The 24,007-nt window shown below is 46.3% G+C and overlaps 2 protein-coding genes across 2 annotated transcripts in view; one reads left to right on the top strand and one right to left on the bottom strand.

Moving 5' to 3' along the window:
- Positions 1 to 24,007, bottom strand: part of LOC142488078 (uncharacterized) — a 908,622-nt gene that overhangs the window by 232,427 nt on the left and 652,188 nt on the right. The gene's annotated exons all lie outside the window — the stretch shown is intronic.
- Positions 4,544 to 24,007, top strand: part of LOC142475409 (uncharacterized) — a 62,566-nt gene continuing 43,102 nt past the window's right edge. The window contains exons 1-3 of the mRNA XM_075581320.1: positions 4,544 to 4,705; positions 9,248 to 9,324; positions 9,505 to 9,787. Of these exons, the coding sequence (XP_075437435.1) occupies positions 9,249 to 9,324; positions 9,505 to 9,787 (359 nt within the window). The 5' untranslated portion in view covers positions 4,544 to 4,705; position 9,248. The remainder of the gene's footprint in view (positions 4,706 to 9,247; positions 9,325 to 9,504; positions 9,788 to 24,007) is intronic.

Here is a 24,007-nt window from a genome sequence, read left to right as displayed (position 1 = left end):
ATCATCTGATCCAGAGCGACGCAGAGATGTGATAGTAAAGCTCCATGCATACTCAGCTAAAGAGAGGATCATGGCTGCAAGCAGAAGAGTAGGAGATATCCAGATTGAGAACATCCCCCTCCAAATCTTCAGCGACTTATCAAGATCCACGTTGGAAAAGAGGAAAGGGATGAAGTCCCTCACGAACATTCTGCCAGAAAGGGGCATTACCTACCGCTGGAGCTTCCCCTTTAAGCTGATCGTCATGAAGAATGGACGCCACTTCACCATCTCCAGACCGGGGGACTCGCCGTCATTCCTAAAAGCGCTGGGGCTGAGCCAACAACACGATCGCAGAGTGCCACCCAAGCCTCCCACAAACAACGAGGAGACAGAGGTTCCTCGGGCCTCTGAACGGCTGGCCAACCAGAGGAACCCAGGGGTCCCTGAAAAAAGAGCACACCAGCAAACTACGCTGGCGGCTTCCCGGAGAGATCAACGTAGGAGTATGAACCGGCTGGCCCGACTCCGCACATACCGATGATGCTTCGCCCATCACCCCCCTTCACCGCCAGAAAAGCAGCCCTAAAGAAAAGAAAGATGAGGTGTCATCACGTCGACCCCTCATTGAACCGAGGCAGAAAAGTCACCGTAACCTCCGATCCACTCATGGAACCCATCCCAAACACCTGTGCCCCCCCCGCGCCACCCGAAGCTCCGCCCTTACAACTAAGCCCCTTGCCCAGCAACTGATCAACGCAATACTGACCCCTCGACCCCCATCTCCCCCTACCTCTCCCCCACAGCTCCTCGCCCACCCACCCACACCCCCCTTCCCACGTCCCCCCTCCCCTCCCATCCACACAACACATCCAGCGATCCCACAACCAGCTCCCAATAGTGCGTCCCCACCACCTCCCCACCCTGGAGGTTAATCTTGCCCTACACACCAATACTATAACTTCAGGCTGTATCCACAACACCTATACCACTCCCCATCCAATTTCCCCCCCTTCCTATATCCCCGCTCCTGACCCCCACCCCCTTTGACCCACCCTACCCCCCCCCAACCTGCCCGCTCTCAAACCCGCCCCTTCCCCCCCCCCACTTTATTGTCAAGATATAAGCAACAGCCGAAAGAAAAATGTAAATACTGAGTGAAATACACTGCTTAATAAAATCATACATTTTATGCTTCCCTACGTCTTATGGTTATGGGGAATAGAATAAGAAGTTTGCACTTTATTCCTACAAGCCATATGCTCCATTTACCTTTCTGGTCTGTGCTGGAGCAAGGAATCCTAGCAGTGACGCGCAAGCATTTTCAAGGGGAGATTTTGCCAGAGCAATGTGTCTATATGTATTTGGAAATTCAACCTGATTCCCGGGTACATTTTTGGGGTATCCAGCAACTCTGGAACCCGGCTAGCTAGAAACATTCTGACAACACTTTCTCCGTAAAAAAAAACCCTTGAAACTCATAGCCCAGCAATCTCTGCTCTCTGGGACTCCTGGAAAGTTAAAAATACATTCATTCTTTATTGTTGCATAATTATTTATATAGCCCCTTTACCCCCACTCTAAGTGAGATTTGGTCTGCTAATCCATATTTACTGCGGTGGGGTGCGTACCTGTGATGTAACAAGAGGGCTGAGTGCTCCGCGTTGGTGTGGGGAGAACAGGACAGGATTTAGAGGGTTTCTTATTGGTGGTTGCAGTGCCTCCAGTCAGCATGGATCCTCTGGATAGAAGGATGGCCCAGACTGACATTTTTCTTTAGCCTAAGACAGTGAATCACTCTGATAGATGTTTCCATGGTATTTATTGCATGTTCAGGATCTTACAGCAGGTACATCGCTTTCCTTGCTTCCCCTAAGAAGGCCACTTCAAGGCTTGAGGTCCATCCAAATTTCATCCTGAATGGTGCTCCTCCTGAGTCCCCATGTGAGACCAGGGAAGTTGTTGTTCACTCCACAGAGGGAGAAAAGAGACACACCCACTTTTGGGAAAGTTCCAGTATTTATACCCTTGAGTTGTGCTTGTAACCCTGCCCTGTAACAGAGCAAGTCTGGATACTGACAGGCCATCACATCCAGCATATGTCCCAACCAGTATCCACCCCTCAGGCTGACACTGTCTGGCTGTTGCTAGGCCCGCCCATGGATACATCAAATGTATCTAAGGCTGCAATAACACACAAGTCCTTTCTGAAGAAATTAACCCATCCACTGCCTGCACCTAGCAGGACTTACACTGGTAGGGCCCAGGAAAATAAGTAGCGGCTGGAGGCTAGGCTACATTTACAATGCATAGACAATCACTGGGCTCAAGAGATGACACTCCCGAACCCCTATACAAGGATCAGAGGTAACCAAAAGGGCTTAACCTTTATTATTGAGCCTGGTTACCCCCTCACTGTCACAGCTGACTTTTTGGTATCAAGAGAGCACTTCTTCCAACTCAAATCTAATTTACCAACGTTAATTCAACATCTATCAGATATTGTGGCTAAAAACACATCTTCTTTATTGAGAGCCAATTTCCTGTGAAATCTACATGATATAAAGGAAAAGATCCTGATACCAGAGTTGGACAATAGAAAAAGTCCCAAGAGAAAGGATAAATAAATCCATATAAAGGTGCCCACTAAAAGTTAAATAAAAATATTAGTTAATTAAAAATGAGCTTTTCTTACAAGTAAATAAAAATATGCTCAAATAACCAGAGTAAGTCAAAGTTACTAGGTGGGTAAATAAGTAGTTATAATAAAAGTATTCAATACATGCTGAGAAAGTCACAGGCTAGTATAACTATAGGGATAAAATCAATGTGTGTAAGGAATCTATCAGGTAAATGTATGGTTAAATTCCTGATGGTTACCACTAGATGGAAATAACAGCATACTGTAGCAGTACTACTGTACCAGACTAGAGTTTTAAAATGTTAATCAGCACATCTTTCGTTATCTCTGAAAAATGAATGTCATGGTGTCATTTGACGCCGCGTGTCCATGGCGACGCGTGTAAGAAGCCGCCGGAGCCAGGGTAATGGAGGTTTAGAGAGACCTTCGCCGCTTCCCACGGCACTTAATTTAAGTGCCTTCGGGAAGCGCGTGGGGCCTCTGTAAACCCTGCGCTCTTGGCAGACAGTGTCGGGGACGCGCCCCTCTGTTTGCGCACCGCTGATTTACAGTTTAGAGATGGATACATATTAGCAGCGCTGGTGGAATGTAGGTCTCCAGCGTGGGACTCCCTCAACGTTCTTCCCCATGGAGTGTTCCTTTGGTGCACTATGATGTCACTTGACAGCGACCACTGCATCACTACCAAGCTTCTTTAAATGTCAACAGAATACCCCGACCGCCGGGAAGGGAGGAAATGTCTCTGCGGTCCTCTCCTTCAGCAGCTGTTGGGCGTCACTGTCATTAGGAGCTGCTGTCTCCTAGGGTCAGTCTTTGCCTTCTTCCTCACCACACGCAATATGAAACTAAGCAAACTAGATCTAAAAAAAAACTTGATTCTTATATGGGCTCTATTTATTATTAATAATAATAATAATAATAATAATAATAATTTTATTAGTAGTTTCAAGTATATATAACCTCTCGACTTTTAGCTCTCAGACATAACTATTGCTGAGGGGAGGAGGGTGCCTGGCTTGAGTCCCTATTGATACTTAGTGGGCTACATATGGCTAACAGTCAGTGAGAAAATACAGACACGGTATACGGGTGATACAATGGCTTTATTGTACTCCTACTAACACAGACAACCTCTGGTCCTCAGCAGAGTATCACTGCATACACAGGACCCGATCAGATAATGCGTTTACAAACGCTTTTTTTAATCTGTGGTTTTAAACGTTTTCCCACTCAATTCGGAGGCTAGCGATCACAATACAGATATATAAATACTAACTAAGAGCGTAAATACTAGTGATCGCGTACCTTCTAGGCTCATCAGGCCTGCTGCTCCGGCGGCTTTGCAGCTCAGCTGTTCGTTTCAATAGCCGTACCAGCTTTTAGGACTCTGTACTTGATATCTTCCTGCTTTCATGGTGTCTCCGGTTCCATGGAGGGCCATAGGATTAGGACATTCAGAGTAGATGGTTGCGCCGGGCTGCCACGTCATTTCCAGCGATAGGCATACTAATGCTGCCGTAGACATTGTCCTCTTTAACTCACAGCATATCGAGAATTATCAGAATGCGGTAAACACTATAACTGCAAGACTGCCATTCATTTACACGGACACCCATGGCAAAAAAGGCGCCCTTATTAAAGTGCCCAGAGGTACATTTGCACTTCCAGGCTATGAGCCTATATTGAATTATCCGCTGAGAAAGAGGCATCCTCTCCTGTTTACCTCTTATATGAAGTGGCCCTCCTATACTTCCAAATACCTAGGAAGTCTGACAAATGCACATTACATTGCACAGCTAGCATACAACTGACACTAACAACTTAGTAACTGATTTGTATCACAATCAGTGGTTATTTTGTGAACTCGATACTGTTGTTACCTCTCAAACCACAAAAATCTGGCTTCTATATTCAGGGCCACCAACAGGGGGGGGCAGCCAGGACAGGAGTCCCGGGCCCTGTGTCTGAAGGGGACAGAGTAAGGAAGCACGTGGGACAGAGTAAGGAAGAGGCCTACAGCAGAGGGAGAGCCAGGGCCCGGCTGCCAGAGGACCGGCAGCACCGGCCAGCCTGACCATCCACAAGGTAAGTCTATTTGTTTAAGTATTGGGTTCGGGCGGGGGGGCGGGGGGATTGTATTTTTTTATATGCATTGTTTTTTTTTTTATATGTTTTTTTTTATATGTATTGTGTATTTTTTTATTTATTGTTTTTTTAATATGTACTGTTTATTTTTTACATGTATTGTTTATTTTTTATATGTATTGTTTATTTTTTATATGTATTGGGGTTTATATGTAGTGAGGTTTATATATATTTTGGTGGTTTTTTTTTACATTCTGTATGTATTGCTTTTCTTTAATGTATGGGGGGGGGGCTCAGAGGAAGGTTCACCTGTTCCTCCAGCAATGTCGTGTACCTCAGCATGTGCATGAAATGCCCAGGGGGCTGCTACTACATAGGTGAGACAGGGCAGGGGCTAAACAAGAGAATGAACCTGCATTGCCACAGCATCACACGCGGAACAAGAGACGGTGTTGTCGGCGAACATTTCTCTGACTCTGGCCATAAGATGAACGATCTGAGGGTTGCCGTACTCAAAGGTAATCTTAAAACACCGAAAGAGAGCTGGTTGCATGAATACAAAATTTATGCAACTGTTCGGGACACTTAGCGGTGGCCTAAACAGAGATCGAAATTTTATGAGTCATTACTGAAACAAGTGAACTCTCTTCCCATGAGCGCTAAAGGCCATGTACATACTGTGCTATATGTATGCACACACAGCTGTCTCTTACACATACTAATACTCCTTGTTTTTCCATCCCTATACACCAATAGGGACCACATAGTATCCACACACACTTTTAGTTGTGCTACCATCTCTCACATTTCCACACCCACACCATTTATATCCACTCCCACTCCAAACACACCTTTTGTAAAGCACTGTATATACTGTGGGCTCTCCATTCATCTTTATTCACACTGATACACACACACACTCTTACATCACTTGCTTTCAGCAACCTTTTGACACCTCTAGCCATAAAACACATCCACACCTGGGGAAGGACCAGCACAGATAACATTCCAATAGACACTGTTGTTAAGTATACCTTTTGCTTGCTTCATTCATTATAACATCGCCGGAATAAGAGATCAGTGTATCTCGAAAGCTCGCACAAATAAAAGCATTTCGTTAGCCACAGAACGGTATCATCTATTTATTTTTTGTTTATTGGAGCTCGGCTAACACGGTACTGATACCTTTACACGTATATATATATATATATATTTTGTTCTCAAGAGCTGAACTGCACTCAGAGGACCCCCTGTTTCCCGAGTTACTTGCCCCATTATGGGGTGCCGGTATCTCTCCACCATGTTTAAATTCTTCCTCGTTGCAAACCCACGTGACCGAGAGATCTAAACAATGCAGGGAGATACCCCATTCATTAAACCCTTCATTACCTTAGCAGAAGTAACCACTGTGATGGTAAGGGGGTAACCAGGCTCTCAATATAGGTCAAGCCCATGAATAGTTACCCCATATCTGTATATAAGGATTCAGGAGTGTTAGCTCTTGTGCCCATTGCTCCCAGTAATGCTGTATGTATAAACTGTACTTTGCGTTAATAAATACATTTTTGTGTTTTTACCTTTTCAGGGATGCCAGCGAGCAGGGATTGCTATGGCATGAGTTTCAATTGGGTGCGGGGGGGAGGGTTTGCGGAGAAATTATTGTCAGAATGTGCCTAGGTAGTTGGGGTTCGGAGTTGTCGGTTCCCCTAAAAATGTACCTGGGTATCATGCCTGATTCCTGGATACATGTAGGCCCATTGTCCTGGCAATATCTCCCTTTCAAAACGCTTGTGCGTATCACCAATAGGGTTCCCTGCTTCTGCATAGCCCAGAAAGGTAAATGGGGCAATGGGATGAAAAGTGTCCCTCTAACTGTGGGGATCCCTAGGTTAAGGGGGTACCCCAGTTAATGCCCTGGTAGCCCAGAACCTGTATTGGGTTCATGGGTGCTCCAACCATATATGATGTTGTAAGGGTACTCTCAGAATCCAGTCTAAGTCTCATAGATATTGTGTGGGGAATAATGGCTGATAGAAATAAAAGTGAAGCTTTCTATTCTATTCCCCATACCCAGAGACCTAGGAAGGTATTAAGGTATATTTTTATTAATACTGTGATAAGTGCTGTTATACGGTTGTGCACTATAAATGAGCTGGGACTTTTAGAACCGATGCCCAGTCAGGCTGCCAGGGCTACCAAGTTGGTGCCAGTAAGTCTGCTGGACATCGGAGTTGAAAGCAACCAGAGGATTCCAGAGGTGTGAAAGCCATTTGGGTAGCAGGGAAAGGCTCAAGTACCCAGGTCCTGGGATCAATGGCAGTCGTCCGGGCTGCCATTTGTTCTGCCAGACCTGGAGGAGCCTGACCCAGCGGGTGGCATGAGATAGCCAGGGACGGAGGTGGCAAACTTGTGCATGTCCCTTGGCAATTTCAGATTTCCTGCAGACCTGGCTTTCCATACCGGCTTTGCTCTGATTGGCTGCTGAGTAAGTTCCCATGCTGTGATTGGCTGTAGTATTTTGTGAATGAAGCTCAGAAATACTATTTGAAGCTGTGAGCCATTAGATTGTAGATCCCCAGTAGAAAAAGCGCGGGCAGGCTTTTCAAAAGTTCTCTTGCGCAAATAGCAGAGCAACCAGCTTCAGTTTTCAACCTGAGAAGCCTGCCCGATAAGTTTCTAAATCCCACTTTTTGCGCCCAGTTCTAATAATCGAACATAGTGGTCGCGGCTGGGGTTGCAAGCCGATTTTAGTTCCAGGAGCTTGGTGCTAACACCCTTTCAAGAAAAAGTCCAAGTTGTCAGAAGAGAAGGGAGCGGTGGCGTGTGGAACTTCCCACCGATTTGGGAACCAGAGGATTTCGGGCTAAGTCCCAATCAGGGAAAAACTCTTATTTAAAGTTCCCTGCACCTAGAACAGTCTAGTTTTTGACCCCCAGAAAGTGAGCTTTCCGTCTGTATTTTTTGTGTTCACTTCGTGTATACCTATTTAAGTGAATAAACTACAATTTATTTCACTATCCTGTTTTACTCAATCAATGATCCTGGTAAAAAGGTGTAAGCGGCGTGGTCTCCTGTGACAGTGTTAGGCTGGGTAAATTCCTGGTAAGGACCCCTGACCCCTCTCCCCTCCTCACTGTTTTATGTTGCAACATGTTCTCCATGCTGCAAAGAAGAAGAGGCAGTAAAACACCAGGGTTTCCTCACAAAATATTATGTTTGTGTAGTTGTTAAAAAGGATACTAAATACTGTAGCATAATGCTCACCGGTCCCTGGTTCCAGAGATATTTGTAGTTTTTAATCTCTATTTCTGGCTCACCTATAATCTCACTCCCCTTCCCTCCCTCTCTCTGTATAATCAGTCACCTTAGCGGTTCTGTTTCCCTAATTATCCCTCCTTAGATTAATGATAGGTGTTAGGCTGGGAAATCCCAGGTAATGACTCCCGACGCCCCCTCCCCTCCTCACTGCTTTATGCTTTCCATGATGCAAAGGAGAAGAGGCAGTAAAAGCCAAACCAAATCACCTGACTAAGTGTGGGGTTTCCTCCCAAAATTTCATGTTTGTTTAGTTGTTAAAAAGGATACTAAATACTGTAGCATAATGCTCCCCGGTCCTTGTTCCAGAGATATTTGTAGTTGTGTTATGGTATTGACACAGAAAAACAAACACATGGCCACGGGGTCACCAAAATACATTGTCAACGTCCACTCCTGATGATGTTGCAGCCTTCTATTGGCTGCTGATGTGAGTCTGACTCTGCAGCTATTCTGTGCGTAGTAGGCAAATATTCTTACCCGTTGCTGGTACTGCGGTAACCAGGGTGTCCCAAGTGATCGGGGAACCATGGATCATCTCCAGCTCAGTGCAGAAAAATATAGAAAATATCCCCAACAATATTAGGCAGAGCATCCTGGCTGCGTCAATTTATTTATTTATAAAATGTTTTACCAGGAAGTAATACATTGAGAGTTATCTCTCGTTTTCAAGTATGTCCTGGGCATAGAGTTAAAATGACAAATAATACATGGTTACAAGTACAGTTACATAAATGAACATAGTATAACATATATTCAAGACATTGCATGCACAGTTAGAGAAGATGTATATTGTAGGCTTATGTAACAGTTACAGACCAGATTAAAATGTGAGATAGCCTGAGATTTGAAAGAATTTAAACTGGTGGTGGATGTGAGAGATGTAGGTTGTTCCAGTTTTGGGGTGCATGGTAAGAAGAGGAGGAACGGCCGGATACTTTGTTGAGCCTTGGGACCATGAACAGTCTTTTGCAATCTGATCTCAGATGATAAGTGCTGCATGTGGTAGGGGTCAGGGGTGATGCCATCTAAACGTGCTCCTAATTTATCAAAACAGAAAACATTTATTGTAACTGATGTCTTAGTAAAGGATAGATTAATACATCATTAATGGGATATACAATGATTGTACAACCTGCTTAAACCATATCGCACATTAAGTTGATTTTAGTTACCATCAAACAGTTTCTTATTATGACAGATGACCCTGTGTTTTCCTCCCTCTAGTATGAAGCTCCTTATGCTTGTTCTATCCATGCTTGGGATGCAGGGCAGCGGTCATTGCTGTGAGCTTCAGTCAGGAGGTAAGAAAATCCCCAGACGTTTAATATCTTTTGTCTTTGCGAATTTACCTCCCTCCTTATACTCTGTGGAGAGCTTCCATTTTAATCTCCAGGACACTTTATATCTCAAACGCTGAACGAAACATCCAACTTTAGCAGCAACAATACATCTCTTAGACTTCGGTTATATTTCTCTTGCAGGGACAAATTTAGCAAGAAATGGTTCAGCAACCCAGAGTTCCAACTACACCCATAATCCAATGGGATACGCCAACCAAAGCATAGATGGGAACCGTGAAGGAAATTATGACTATGGCTCTTGTTCTCACACCAAGAAGGAAAAAGACCCCTGGTGGAAACTGGACCTGAAAAAAATCTATAGCATTGGAACTATTGTTATAGTGAACAGACAGGACTGTTGTTTGGCGCGACTGGAAGGAGCTGAGGTCCGTGTTGGAAACTCACCAAACAATGACAACCCTGTGTGAGTCCCAGCAAGATATTCCTTTTCCAATGTAGGGATATAAAGAATGCTATAAAGCTCAAAAGCAATTATTGCTTACTTATGGCCATTAGTGAATATACGGTACCTATAGAGAATATTCACTAAAGTGTGAGACCCTATTACCTATTACCACTCTATTATAGTCATAAGTAGGACAATAAGTGATAATAGCTGCCTCACGTCTGTGTAAGTGACTCTGTGATCGGTGCACAAAGCTCGTTAAATCAGGCCTCATAACATGACATTACCTATAAGAGGAACAGACGTTGTATTCCCTGAGGTTAATTCATATCCTCAAAGCTAAATGTATGCAAACACAATGGCTATTTTACATTTTATAAGCATCGACTTAATAGCACATTCTTATAGCATAACGTTGTGTTATCTTCCAATTGTGACTGTAAATCACAGGATTTAATCCCATTACAATACTGTGTAGCCCTCTTTCCTCCACCCTAAGTGAGATTGAGGTGGGTAGGTGTATCTGACTACTTATCAGTGTGGTGCTGTACCTGTTTGGCAACCAGGAGGGCTGAGCTTCCGCCACGGGGAACTTGGGATTTAAACTTACACTCGGTGCAGCGCCTCCACTGATGAGGGATCCCAACGTGGTGGGAGTGTGCCCCCACTAGAACAACCGTACAGTAAATACACACAATGTGAATAAACAGTATTTACTGAGCATGAACGATAACTTCAATGAAACTCTCTTTGCATAACATCAATACATCATATGAATAACATTGCATCACCCTGAATGCATACCATCCCCTCAGCCACATGTCCATCATCCATAAAGAGAGTGTGAGTGTGAGGGATAGCGCTTCCCTGTGTTGGGGCCCGATGGTGCACTTAATATATACTACCTCCCTGATCAATCCTGATCAGGAAAATCCTTGGAACTCAGCAACACCGCACAGTGATCCCACGCCGCACTGCGCTGCTCTCTGCAGGAATGGATACACACGCTGACTTCACAGGGGAGGGATCCCCAGTCGAAATGATCCTTTATCACAGTCTCTGCTACACGCTGTACTGACAGTCAGGCATTGTCATGCAGCATTCCTCTTTCTCTCTAAGTATGGTGAAGGAGTCCCTGTCTTAAGGCAGACCCTATAACATACAGTATTCACACTTCCTCCCCTTCCTCCCCCTTTCTTCTCCCAGCTCCAACTGACTAACGTGGTCCCTGCAACATTGTGTCCTTCTCCAACAGGAGAAGCTGCAAACTCTATTTGCTGGCTGGCTGCACGTGATGTGGGTGAAAGGGCAGCCCCCAGAGGCTGCTGGGAATTGTAGTCCACTCAGGACCTCTTTAACATTAGGGCCACGTGCGCTATGTCTGCCGCGCCTGTGCAACCCTGTAATGGACGCCACTGCTCTCTTCTGCGCCTGCGCGACGTTGGGGAGTCCCTGCGCTAAGGAGCGCCATCTCTGCCCCATCGCGCTCACTATATTGGCCACCGCGTCGCGTCTGCTTATGCGCGAGCCTCCGTGCCCGTACGGACATAACAAAGATGGTGGCGCCGTGCCTCTGACGCCACCGAGAGACGCGCTCACCCCCGCAACTGCCTTCTCACTGGGGAAGGTAAGGAGAAGAGGAACGGGGAACCGGGGAGCCAAAGGGGACCTGACTACAACTGTGTCAAATAACTTCTCCCACCAATAATCTCCAAATCACTTACTGACCAACAAGATATTAACGGAGACAAAGTCAGTGCAAAGCGCCTCAATATATTTACACATCTAAAAAGTCTTTGGGCCTCATTCTATAAACTTTGATTGCCAACTCATCGAGGATTTTGAGCTGTTCTCGCACAATTTTGCTGTGTAGCTATTCAGAAAGTCTCGATAAGTTGGTTAAATCGCACGGGGAAAGCATTTTTTTCGCCATTTCTGGCTCCCGGTCCACACATTGTGCGGGAGCCGGCGATAACCCCAAACTTGCAATGGTGATAAAATCTTGCAATTCTAGTAGCCTCGATAATCACACCGGAGCTCTGGAATTGAGATGTTATCAAAGATTCTTCTCGCCAGCAAAACGCTGCCGAGAAGCGATGTATGAGAGGGACTTAGAAAAAAAAAATGCGTTTTTCCTGCATCGGATTGATGCCGGGGGTCTCCGGAGCTGATACACATTAATACCAGCCCCGGAGACCCACGTCATCAATCCGATGGTATAAAAATACATTTACTGGCAGCTTCATTACGTTAGCAGCTAACCGCTAAGGTAATGAAGGGGATAACTACCAGTGCCATGTTTATTGTGGGTAGCGGGGGTGGGTGAAGGTGGCATTTAGCCCATGGTGGGTGTTTAGGCCTTAGGGGGGGAGGGGGTTGCGGGAGGAGTTAACCCCTTCATTGCCTTATCAGTTAGCCGCCAAGGTAATGAAGCTGTTTTTATTTAAATTGTAATACTAGTGTGCGTGAGCAGGGGGTCTCCGGAGCAGAACCGCGTTGATGTCAGGTCCGGGGCCCCTCTGCTTCCAGAGATACAGACCGTTATGATGGAGTTCCGGTGTCCCCATGCAATATTTAAATGTCCCGCGTCACGTGACCAGGACATTTAATCGCATAGGAGATCCCGGCACCCCCTAACTGGGCTTGTATCTCGGGAAGCAGGGGATCCCCGGACCTGAAATCAACACGGTTCTGCTCTGGAGACCCCCTGCTCATGCACACTAGTATTAGAATGTTATAAAAACTGTACAATCTCCTGTGAGAGCTGTGCAGGGAGAGGCTTCTCTCTATGTGCAGGGATATCGCCTGTGAGAGCTGTGCAGGGAGAGGCTGCTCTCTCTGTGCAGGGAGATCTCCTGTGAGAGCTGTGCAGGGAGAGGCTGCTCTCTCTGTGCAGGAATATCTCCTGTGAGAGCTGTGCAGGGAGAGGCTGCTCTCTGTGCCGGGATATCTCCTGTGAGAGCTGTGCAGGGAGGGGCTGCTCTCTCTGTGCAGGGAGATCTCCTGTGAGAGCTGTGCAGGGAGAGGCTGCTCTCTCTGTGCAGGGATATCTCCTGTGAGAGCTGTGCAGGGAGAGGCGGCTCTCTCTGTGCAGGGATATCTCCTGTGAGAGCTGTGCAGGGAGAGGCGGCTCTCTCTGTGCAGGGAGATCGCCTGTGAGAGCTGTGCAGGGAGAGGCTTCTCTCTATGTGCAGGGATATCTCCTGTGAGAGCTGTGCAGGGAGAGGCTTCTCTCTCTGTGCAGGGAGATCTCCTGTGAGGGCTGTGCAGCGAGAGGCTGCTCTCTGTGCAGGGATATCGCCTGTGAGAGCTGTGCAGGGAGAGGCTGCTCTCTCTGTGCAGGGAGATCTCCTGTGAGAGATGTGCAGGGAGATACTGATCTCTCTGTGCAGGGAGATCTACTGTGAGTGCTGTGTAGGGAGAGGCTGCTCTCTCTGTGCAGAGAGATCTCCTGTGAGAGCTGTGCAGGGAGAGGCTTCTCTCTATGTGCAGGGAGATCTCCTGTGAGAGCTGTGCAGGGAGATGCTGCTCTCTCTGTGCAGAGAGATCTCCTGGGAGAGCTGTGCAGGGAGAGGCTGCTCTCTCTGTGCAGGGATATCTCCTGTGATCTGTATGTAGCCCTACTTCCTACTGAATACAGTACGCTATCAATGCTGTCTAAGGCCTCGGTCCCGCTGCGCTCGTTGGCGCGGGTGGCCACAAGCGAGTTCCCCACCAGCAGAGGAATCCTGCTGAGCCGGTCCCGGTCCACCCTGGCGGCACAGAGCACTACACGCTGTGGCGCGTCAGCCGCTAGGGGACACAAGAAAATGGTGATGTCTAACATTGACGCGTCACGTTGTGTGGCTGTGAGCCAATGGGGAGGGGAGGCTTCGGGAGGAGGAGAGGCTTCGGGGAGCGGGGAGGAGTGTGGAGTGAAAGCGTGAGTGCCTGTCTGTGTGTGTGTCTGAGTGCGTGCCTGTCTGTGTGTGCCTGAGGGCGTGAGGGCGTGAGTGTCTGCCTCTGTCTGTGTGTGTGTATGTGTATGAGTGCCTGCCTGTGTGTGCGCGCGTGTGTGTGTGTATGAGTGCGTGAGTGCCTGCCTGTGTGTGTGTGTATGTGTGTATGAGTGCCTGCCTGTGTGTGCGCGCGTGTGTGTGTGTATGAGTGCGTGAGTGCCTGCCTGTGTGTGTGTGTGTATGTGTGTATGAGTGCGTGAGTGCCTGCCTGCATGTGTGTGTGTTTAATACTTACCCTCAGCAGCTCCAGCCCATGGAGGGAGGGGGGGAGAGTAGCGGATCCCTCCGCTCAAGCCACGCCCCCCCTCCCTGTCAATCCTCCCACTCCCGCCCACCTCCCGCTCCGGCACCAGCTCCCTTCAGACCGCATATCGTGGTCTGTGTATGTCAGCGCACCACCTGTCTGCAGTGCGGACGCGCTGACTCTGGGAGCGGGGCCTTAGCCTAACCTGTTGGCTCGCAGGGCCTAAGCCTCCGCCACGGAGAGCCTGGGGCAACACCTATGTATACCGATAACCTCTTACCAAGTGCAGTGCCTCCACCTGTGATGGCACCCAGCAGAGCGGGAGTGGTTCCTCACAGGACAATAATGTAATACTACGCACACAGCATATAACCGAAACAGTGACTTTACTAATGGTAACCATAACCTTGCATGACATACAGTAAGTGTCCCTCTGTATAGGAGACACAGTAACTAACGCGTCTCGCAGGACGCGAGCCCTCACCGTGTACCCACACCGTGTCCAACTCCCCACACCACAACCCCACCCCCAAAGTAAGGTATGTGTGTGTGTGTGACTGCGCAGCCACTAAGTACTGATTTATAGTTGGTGCACTTATGGATGTTACCTGCCGAGAGCTCCAGCGCACGGGCCTGCAAACAGACTTCACAAAGTATCCGACGATGAAGATGCGTCAGGGATACCTACCAGGGCGATCCCACCCGGTTGGCTGTTGCTGTGCTTGAAGAGGTCTGATTCCAAACCTCTTTAATGGTGCTGCAACAGTCTCTGGTTCTTACACTTCTCTCTCTCTCTAAAGTGACAGGTTCCTATACTAGGGCCTGTCCCTACATTAACTCAAACTGACTGTCACTCAGGGTCTAACTGGGCCTGGGGGTATGGGGCCTAGTGTAGAGGCTACTTGCCTCTCTACATGCAGAGCTCCTTCACCTTCCCCTTCCCGGTCATCTCTGCCTAACGTGCTCCCCTGCGCAACCTCCTAACTTCCTCCCGGCAATCCTGTCGCCCTATAGGCTTCCTGGCGTCACCTGGTCCAGCTGAGGCTCCTGGGACTCGTAGTCCCCTGCGCTACATCCCCTCTGATTGGCCCACGCTTCGCGGGCTAACACAACCCCTCCTGCACATGCGTCACCTTTCCTCTGTCACCGTCTCATCGGGCTCACAGTGCATGCGCCAGTATCCAACATGGCGGCGCCCTGAACACTCCGCGGAGCCTCCGGTGCACCGGAGTGCTCCCTACACATGCTGCAACCTTCCCTTATTCTCCCAGCAGAGCGGAGATAAGAGTGAAACTGGGGGACCAGGCTACATCCTCCCCCCTGTGGAATCCAACGTTCCCGCTTGGAATACCAGAACAACAACTTTACACACAGGTTATATAATAAAAATGCATGAATACGTACAACGATACATATCACACTCTATATAAGGTTATACATTTCACTGAACATAACGATAACAGACTTTACTCGATTGCGAGCCCACTGCTGAGCCTCATAATGGGGTGCCCCGAACTGATCATAGGTCATCCTCATTGGAGGCTGCCCAACTCTCTTGCTCCTTCGGAGCTGTTCTTCGGTCACTCCCTCGGGAGAATGACTGCTATAGTCCTGAGGCTCAGCCTCTTCCCTGGAGGGGATTATAGTCTCGGCATAGTCATTGGAAGGCACAAAACATGGACTTTGTGGGTCCAAAAATGAATTCTCGGGAGCCACCGTATTAGGCGTTTGGTTACCGAGCCCTTTACCCATAGCTCCTCCGGGAGATGCTCGTCGAGTTCGAGGGCCCCTTTGAGAGGGTCCTTCCTGGGGATCTTCAGAGGTGGTATTATTGTCAGTCTCTAGGCCAACGGTTCCCCGTCCAATGGAGTAGCTGGTATCTCGGGTTCATCCTCTCCCACTTGTGGGATAGGAAGCAAATGGTTTCTGTGCCATACCTTTACCAGGCCCTCGGCGTCCTTGATACGATAAACCAGGAGGCCAGGCATCTGAGACTCTACTTCATAGGCGCACAACGCACATAGTGTATTAAAGTATAAAATGTGACTTTATGGTTAAAAAATAAATAGTTCTGCGTACATCAAGTAGGGAATAAACAAGCAGTTGGTATATAGGTTTACCACACCAGGAGATGACACTGTGCGACACCCTCAGATGGATCTCAGCATGCACTGGGTCAGCAATCGTCTCATCGGTCTCTTCCAGCGTCCTCTGTTAGGGGATGGTAAGTGGATGAGTCCCTTGTAGAGAGAGCCCCACAGCATACAGCTCACAGGTAAGTAAAGACGCCGTAGGATTCAGCATCCATGGAACACTGCAGCATTTGCCGCCACTCCTCGTTGGGCGCTCAGCGATGACGTCACTGGTCGCACCTCCGCTTCCGCAATGCTTCTCATGGAACGCACAGCGTGCGTGTCAATCCAGAGTTGTAAGGCAGCGGGGAGAGATATTTCGCCAGGCAAATGACTAATAAACAGTGTCCAAACAGTGTCCAGAATCACAAAGGATGGGGGGAGAAGAGCATAGACACCTCTTATCCAACGCGTTTCGTAACACTAGGTTACTTCTTCAGGGAAGGTATGCATAGTGAAGGGGCATGTACATATATATATACTACACTTCACCCAATCACAAATGCGGTGTCTAATTGCCACATCATTAATTACAGGTGCAGCATAATGCTCTTGATTTGTGATACTCTGTCTCACAGAACATATTAACAAACATTGTATAAAATTCATTTAATCTAAAACAGATTTAATTCAAGTACATAATCGGCGCATGAAAAGTAGAGCTTCTGGAAAAGAAAAGCCATAATTAGTGTGACATAGTCCAAAGATGTTAGGCAGCTTTCTGCCCCGTTTTAGGTCAGAAAATGCAGGAATAGTTAAAAATGATCCATTCCACAGCTTCCCATTAACTCAGACTGCTGGATGGAAAATCCAGACCACAGATTACAATGGCTCTAGTTCTCCCTCACCTGCTCTTCTAATCACATGCACAGGTACTTAGAGCAGACAGGTTTTGCATTTCACTCTCTCTCCTTAGAGCCTGGAGGCTGGGGGTATCGCTGCTCCCCTGTTTCCAGTTTCGGGGTTGACGGCCCCTCCAAGTATCACAGTACCAGAGGATTTGCCTGGACACGGGACCGAGTTCCCACCACGAACAGATAAGACCAAACAAATGTTTACTGCTGTTGCTAAAGACTGTGCTGTATCTAAGTGACCCTAAATGAGAGGGCATTGTTTTAAGCTGGGGGACCAGGTTAGTTGGCCAGCAGCTGTTAGAGAGACTGATTCTGATGTGTAGTTAGATCCCTGAAAGGGATAGGATTTGCTTATATGATTTTGGTTTTATTTCTTGAAATAACAGTGTGGGAAATATTGTAACACTGAAATGTGTGAACTGCTGAATGAAAGTATCTGAGTACCTCTAACCTACACATGTTAAAGCTGCAGTACCTTACTTGGATGAAAATAAAGCAGGCAGAAGCCTGAGTTAAGCAGCATAATACTTTGCATGATCCTGTTTGTTGTATAATTAACCCTAGAAGACTGTGTCGGGAAGAACCCAGACAGACGTCAGCACTACAAAAGAGGGGCGTTTGTCACATTAGATACAAAGCAATAGCAATCTATAAAAAGGAATGGATGTCATTTTAAACACACAGAAATTACAGAGACTAATAAAGTGACCAGATATCGGTGGGTTAGTTCTGTTCTTATGAACTTTGGGCAAATGATAAAAAATTGGAATTTTGGGGGAATCTCTGTACAAAAAAATCAAATTCAGCTTTAGTTATAGCAGTATTATTATAGGCTTCATCCAACAACCCCTTTAGAAGGGTGATGTAATCATTTGTAGGATCTTTATCCAATGTTTTATAAAAGGACAAATCATAAAGGAGGCGGTGGGCCTCCTTTTCGTAATCAATACGATTTTGGAGGACCACTCCGCCTCCCTTATCAGCCTGTCTGATTATCAGATCATTGTTGTTTTTTAAACATTTCAAAGCTAAGTTCTCTTTAGAATTCAAGTTATGTCTGAGATCCCCTATATTGAAATCTTTTACCAATCTATAAAAATCATTATGCACCATATTGAAAAAAGTGTCAATGTGGTGCCCTTTAGATTGTGCAGGGTAAAATTTTGACCTTGTCTTAAAGGTGGTGTGTTTACAAACCAGACTTTCATTTTCTATATCATTTGGAGCTGGTGTACACTCAATTACATTTGTCACTTGTGGAGTTTCGCTTTTGTTTTTAATAAAATGCCGTTTCAGGGTCATATTTCTCACAAATTTGTGTAGGTCAGTGTATAGTTGGAAACCGTTAGGACCACTTGACCTGGAGAAATTAAGGCCCCTATTCAGCACAGTTTTCTGATCTTTTGTCAGGATTACTGTAGATAAATTGAAAATGCCTTTGTCTAGGGAGATCCCAGGTCTACACTTGAGTCCCTTCTCTTTGACCTTGGATCCTGCTCTCGTTCCTCGTCTGGTAATGATCTTTTTACTTTGGTTTTTTTCGCTGGACTTATTAGTTGTTCCTGTTTCTTCTCCTTCTTTTTCTCTTTCGGCGGGGAGAATCTGCTCTTCAGTAATTCTAAAAAACGAGAACCTGAGGGGGACTCATTAGTAGGCTTATTAGTCATTACTTTATCATGTTTCTTTGGTTCTGATCTGTCTCTGGGGGAAAGAGGTATAGGATTCTGTTCCCTATATTTTTCTGTGTTATTTTGTCTGCCATATGTGTTATGGTTAGCATATTTATGATGATCTTTTCTATCTCTAGATCTATTTTGATGATGATCTTGTTTCCTATGATTGGACCAACCACGGTGTCTGGGGGGGCCTCTCCTACCGGAGCCTCTATTACCAGATGTATGTTGGTCCTTCCTGGCACCGTGATTAGGGATATAGATTTTATCTATCACTCTACCTCTTTCACCTTTTTTGGCCCAGTCTCTTTCTCTCCCATTGTCATAATCAGCTTTATCTCTTAGAAATTTCTCGTGTTTAGTTTTGACTATCTCTTCTCCTGTGCTTTCTAATTTGGCAAGAAGTTCTACTTCAATTTTAGAACAATCCTTGTCAATCACTATTGGTTCTAAGGTTTTTATCTCTTTGAGTATTTCTTTTTCGATGAGTGAAATGGACTTTGTGCGTTCAAAAATAATTAAACGCATCAGGTCTATAGAACACTCATCTAATATACGGTTCCACTCTTTCATGAAATGCTCATTCTCCTTCCCAAACGTAGGTGGCTTTTGAACACGTAACCCTCTGGGTATTCTTTTACAGTCAATATATTTCTGCAAAGTGGTTTTTTCTAACCAAAGCTTGTTATCCTTCAGCAGAAGGTTTTCTAGGATTTTAAAGTGCCCTTCTAATGACAAATTATCATCCTCCTCCTCTGAATGGTCTTTAGGTCTCTCTGAGAATAAGCGATCAAACTGTTCTTGTCGCTTATCTCTGAGATTTAAAAGACCCCACACCATTATAATGGATGATTGACAGAACAATACTTAAAATAAGTAAATTGTGAAGTGTACCAGTATACAAGTGCAGCACCTAGAGACAAGTGATAACAGTGGAAAAAAAGGTGATAGTGCGCAGCTAATAACTAGTGAACAACAAATATCAAGTGAACAGTGCACCGTGATTAAACAAACGTGTTAAAACCAAAAGCTAAAAAAGAAGTAAGTCATTCCCAGGATAACCTAATTGAAGTGCTTTTTATTACAACTTACAATTCAATGAATAAAAAAATTGAACGAATTGTACAACGGCACTGGGCAATTTTATGCACTGATCCGATTTTAAATGACCATATTACAAAAGTTCCTAAGTTTATATACAGAAGGGCCAAAAATCTCAAAAACACATTAGCCCCCAGTGATGTGGGTCATACCCACGCCAAGCCACTAACTTGGCTTGGAGATAAACCTATAGGTAACTATCAGTGTGGGAAATGTTCCATATGCAAATTTCTCCATCCAGAGAGAAAAACATTCAAATCATTTGTCACCGGTGAGAGTTTCGTGATTGATACTTTTATTAATTGCAATTCCACACATGTGGTATACATGATAAATTGTGATTGCGGCCTGCAATACATTGGCTGCACAAAACGATGCCTGAAACTTAGAATCCAGGAACACATCAGAAATATTAAAATAGGTTATGACAAACATAGTCTTTCCCGTCACTATGCACTTTATCACAATAAAGATCCCTCTAGTTTGCAATTTAAGGGAGTTAAAGTGGTCCCCAAAGAAAGAAGGGGAGGTGACAGGATCAAAAGTCTCTCACAACAAGAGACTTTCTGGATATACAAGATGAATTCATTGAGCCCTAAGGGGTTAAATGAAGACATTGATATCTGGTCACTTTATTAGTCTCTGTAATTTCTGTGTGTTTAAAATGACATCCATTCCTTTTTATAGATTGCTATTGCTTTGTATCTAATTATGGCTTTTCTTTTCCAGAAGCTCTACTTTTCATGCGCCGATTATGTACTTGAATTAAATCTGTTTTAGATTAAATGAATTTTATACAATGTTTGTTAATATGTTCTGTGAGACAGAGTATCACAAATCAAGAGCATTATGCTGCACCTGTAATTAATGATGTGGCAATTAGACACCGCATTTGTGATTGGGTGAAGTGTAGTATATATATATGTACATGCCCCTTCACTATGCATACCTTCCCTGAAGAAGTAACCTAGTGTTACGAAACGCGTTGGATAAGAGGTGTCTATGCTCTTCTCCCCCCATCCTTTGTGATTCTGGACACTGTTTGGACACTGTCTATTAGTCATTTGCCTGGCGAAATATCTCTCCCCGCTGCCTTACAACTCTGGATTGACACGCACGCTGTGCGTTCCATGAGAAGCATTGCGGAAGCGGAGGTGCGACCAGTGACGTCATCGCTGAGCGCCCAACGAGGAGTGGCGGCAAATGCTGCAGTGTTCCATGGATGCTGAATCCTACGGCGTCTTTACTTACCTGTGAGCTGTATGCTGTGGGGCTCTCTCTACAAGGGACTCATCCACTTACCATCCCCTAACAGAGGACGCTGGAAGAGACCGATGAGACGATTGCTGACCCAGTGCATGCTGAGATCCATCTGAGGGTGTCGCACAGTGTCATCTCCTGGTGTGGTAAACCTATATACCAACTGCTTGTTTATTCCCTACTTGATGTACGCAGAACTATTTATTTTTTAACCATAAAGTCACATTTTATACTTTAATACACTATGTGCGTTGTGCGCCTTGTTCTTTTGTTTTTTGTCTAGTGTCTGGGGTGTCGAGCCACCCCCAAGAAAGGCTGCAGACCCACGATTAGTGCAAGACCCACATCTAAGGTCCACAATATTGTTTGTTTAATCACGGTGCACTGTTCACTTGATATTTGTTGTTCACTAGTTATTAGCTGCGCACTATCACCTTTTTTTCCTCTACTTCATAGGCACCTGCTTGCCACCGGTCGGCTAGCTTATGTTTTCCCGGTACTCCCAAGTTACGGAGAAGTACAGCATCACCAGGCCGAATGTCCCGGTGTTTGACCTTTTGGTCATAGCGTTTCTTATTGCCAGCATTCAGATTCTCCGTAGATTTCTCGGCTTGCTGGTAGGCCTGTTGCAAATTCTCTTGCAGCCGCTTTACATACTTGAAATGATTGGCGTTGTGAACTCCGTCCATGGAGACCCTCAACCGTATATCCACTGGTAGCCGGCTTCTCTACCGAACATCAGGAAGTAGGGGGAGTAGCCGGTAGATTCATGTCTAGTACAATTGTAAGCGTGTACTAATGTTTCTACGTGTCGGCTCCACTCTGTGTTTTGCACACCAGTAAGCGTCCCCAACATGTCTAGTAACGTACGATTGAACCGTTCAGGCAGGGCATCTCCTTCAGGGTGATACGGAGTGGTTCGCGATTTAGTGATATTCAAAATCTTTAACAATTCCCGAATTAATTTGCTCTCAAAGTCTCTGCCTTGATCTGAATGTAGTCTGTTGGGAAGGCCGTAGTGCATGAAGTATTTTTCCTAAAGAACCTTGGCTACCATGATGGCTTTCTGGTCCTTTGTCGGGAAGGCTTGGGCGTATCGGGGGTAATGATCTGTGATGACCAATACGTTACATATTCGCCGGCTATCCGGCTCAATGCACAGGAAGCCCATGCACACTAAGTCCATGGGGCCCGAGCTTTTCAGATGTCCCATTGAGGCGGCCATTGTGGGAAGAGTTTTGCGTTGGATACACCTGTGGCATTTTCGACAATGATGTTCCACCGCCTCTCTCATTTTTGGCCAGAAGAATCTGTCCCTCACGAGACTAAAGGTCTTATCGATGCCGAGATGACCATGCTCATCATGTAAGGACCTTAGTACCAAGTGCTGTAGCATCTTAAGGAGAACCTGTTGTCGCCGACTTGGGTGATTATGATAATCCACGACTCTATACAGTAGATTATACCGCATCTCGAACTTGTCTGCTTCCCTCATAAGGATGCCAACCACGTTACTAGGGGCGTGCTTCAGCAGGTCTGTACGATTTGTCTGAATCGCATAGTGTATAGTGCCAGCGATCGAGTCGTGGACCTGGTATCGCACCATATCTTTCCAGGATATAATTTTGTCAGGCGTGATGTGCATTCCACCGGGGTCACAGTACGCAGCCGGGATGGCTTTGGATACACACCCTAGAGAGTCCGCCACTCTTAGCTCGGAGAACGCCACTTGATCATAAATGATGGCCGCCGTACAGCACATAGCCTGCATCCCGGGTCCGGGAATCTCTTCCCATTGGTCATCATCTGGAGTGGCGTCCAGCCCCGGTTTTCTGGATAGGGCATCGGCTCCCACATTCAGAGGGCCGGGTTTGTATTTCAGGGTGAAGTTATAGCTGAAGAGCGCTGCCAACCAACGATGACCAGCCGCGTCCAGTTTAGCTGAAGTCATAATATATGTGAGGGGATTATTGTCCATCCGTACTTAGAATGTAACTCCATAGAGGTAATCATGGAGCTTGTCCACTATAGCCCATTTTAAGGCGAGAAATTCCAACTTATGCACGGATAGTTTTGCTCACTGGGCGTCAGGCTGCGACTGATGTATGCTACCGGCCTGAGCCCCGCAGGGTGCTTCTGATGCAACACTGCACCTAGTCCGTTGAGACTAGCGTCCACATGCAGGATATAGGGTTGCTCTGGATCAGCATAGGCTAATACCGGGGCAGCCGTCAAGCTCTGTTTTAGGTCCAGGAAGGCCTGCTCACACTCAGAAGTCCACATGTCACCGAAGGATTGTCGGGGAGAGGTCGCCTTTCGTCAAGTGTCCTCCGGATATATTTTAAGGAGATTGTTGAGTGATTTGGCACGATGGGAATGCCCCTCCACGAACTTACGATAGTATCCGCAGAACCCCAGGAAGGAGCTCAGTTCCACAACATTATCGGGTCGCGGCCAGTTCACCACCGCTTCTATTTTGGCTGGGTCAGTGGCTATTCCGTTGGTGGACACGATATGGCCCACATAGGTGACTGAAGTTCGACAGAACCGACATTTGTTGAGTCCTTGAGTTCTTCCTTGGCGAGGTGGTCAAGTACCTTCAGGAGTCTTGCCTCATGTTCCTCCAACGTTCTTCCAAAAACGATGATGTCGTCCAGATACACCAAACATTCTTTTGGATTCAAGTCTCCCAATGTCTTCTCCATTAGTCTTTGGAAGGTGGCTGGCGCTCCACAAATGCCCTGCGGCATGCGGGTAAATTGGTAGAACCCCAACGGACAGATGAAGGCAGTCTTCTCTTGGTCCTCGGAGCTCATGGGCACCTGATAATATCGGAATCTTAAATCCAACACACTGAACCATTGGCTCCCATTGAGAGCATTCAGGATCTCTTCTATGCGGGGAAGGTTATACTGATCGGGAATCGTGCGATTATTCAACATCCTATAATCCACACACAGTCTCACAGTCCCATTC

Source organism: Ascaphus truei, chromosome 2 (genome assembly GCF_040206685.1).
Source record: "Ascaphus truei isolate aAscTru1 chromosome 2, aAscTru1.hap1, whole genome shotgun sequence".
In the NCBI taxonomy this organism is placed as follows: Eukaryota; Metazoa; Chordata; class Amphibia; order Anura; family Ascaphidae; genus Ascaphus; species Ascaphus truei.
Note: the sequence above shows the minus strand (reverse complement) of the source record. Positions and strands in the feature narration are given on the sequence as shown.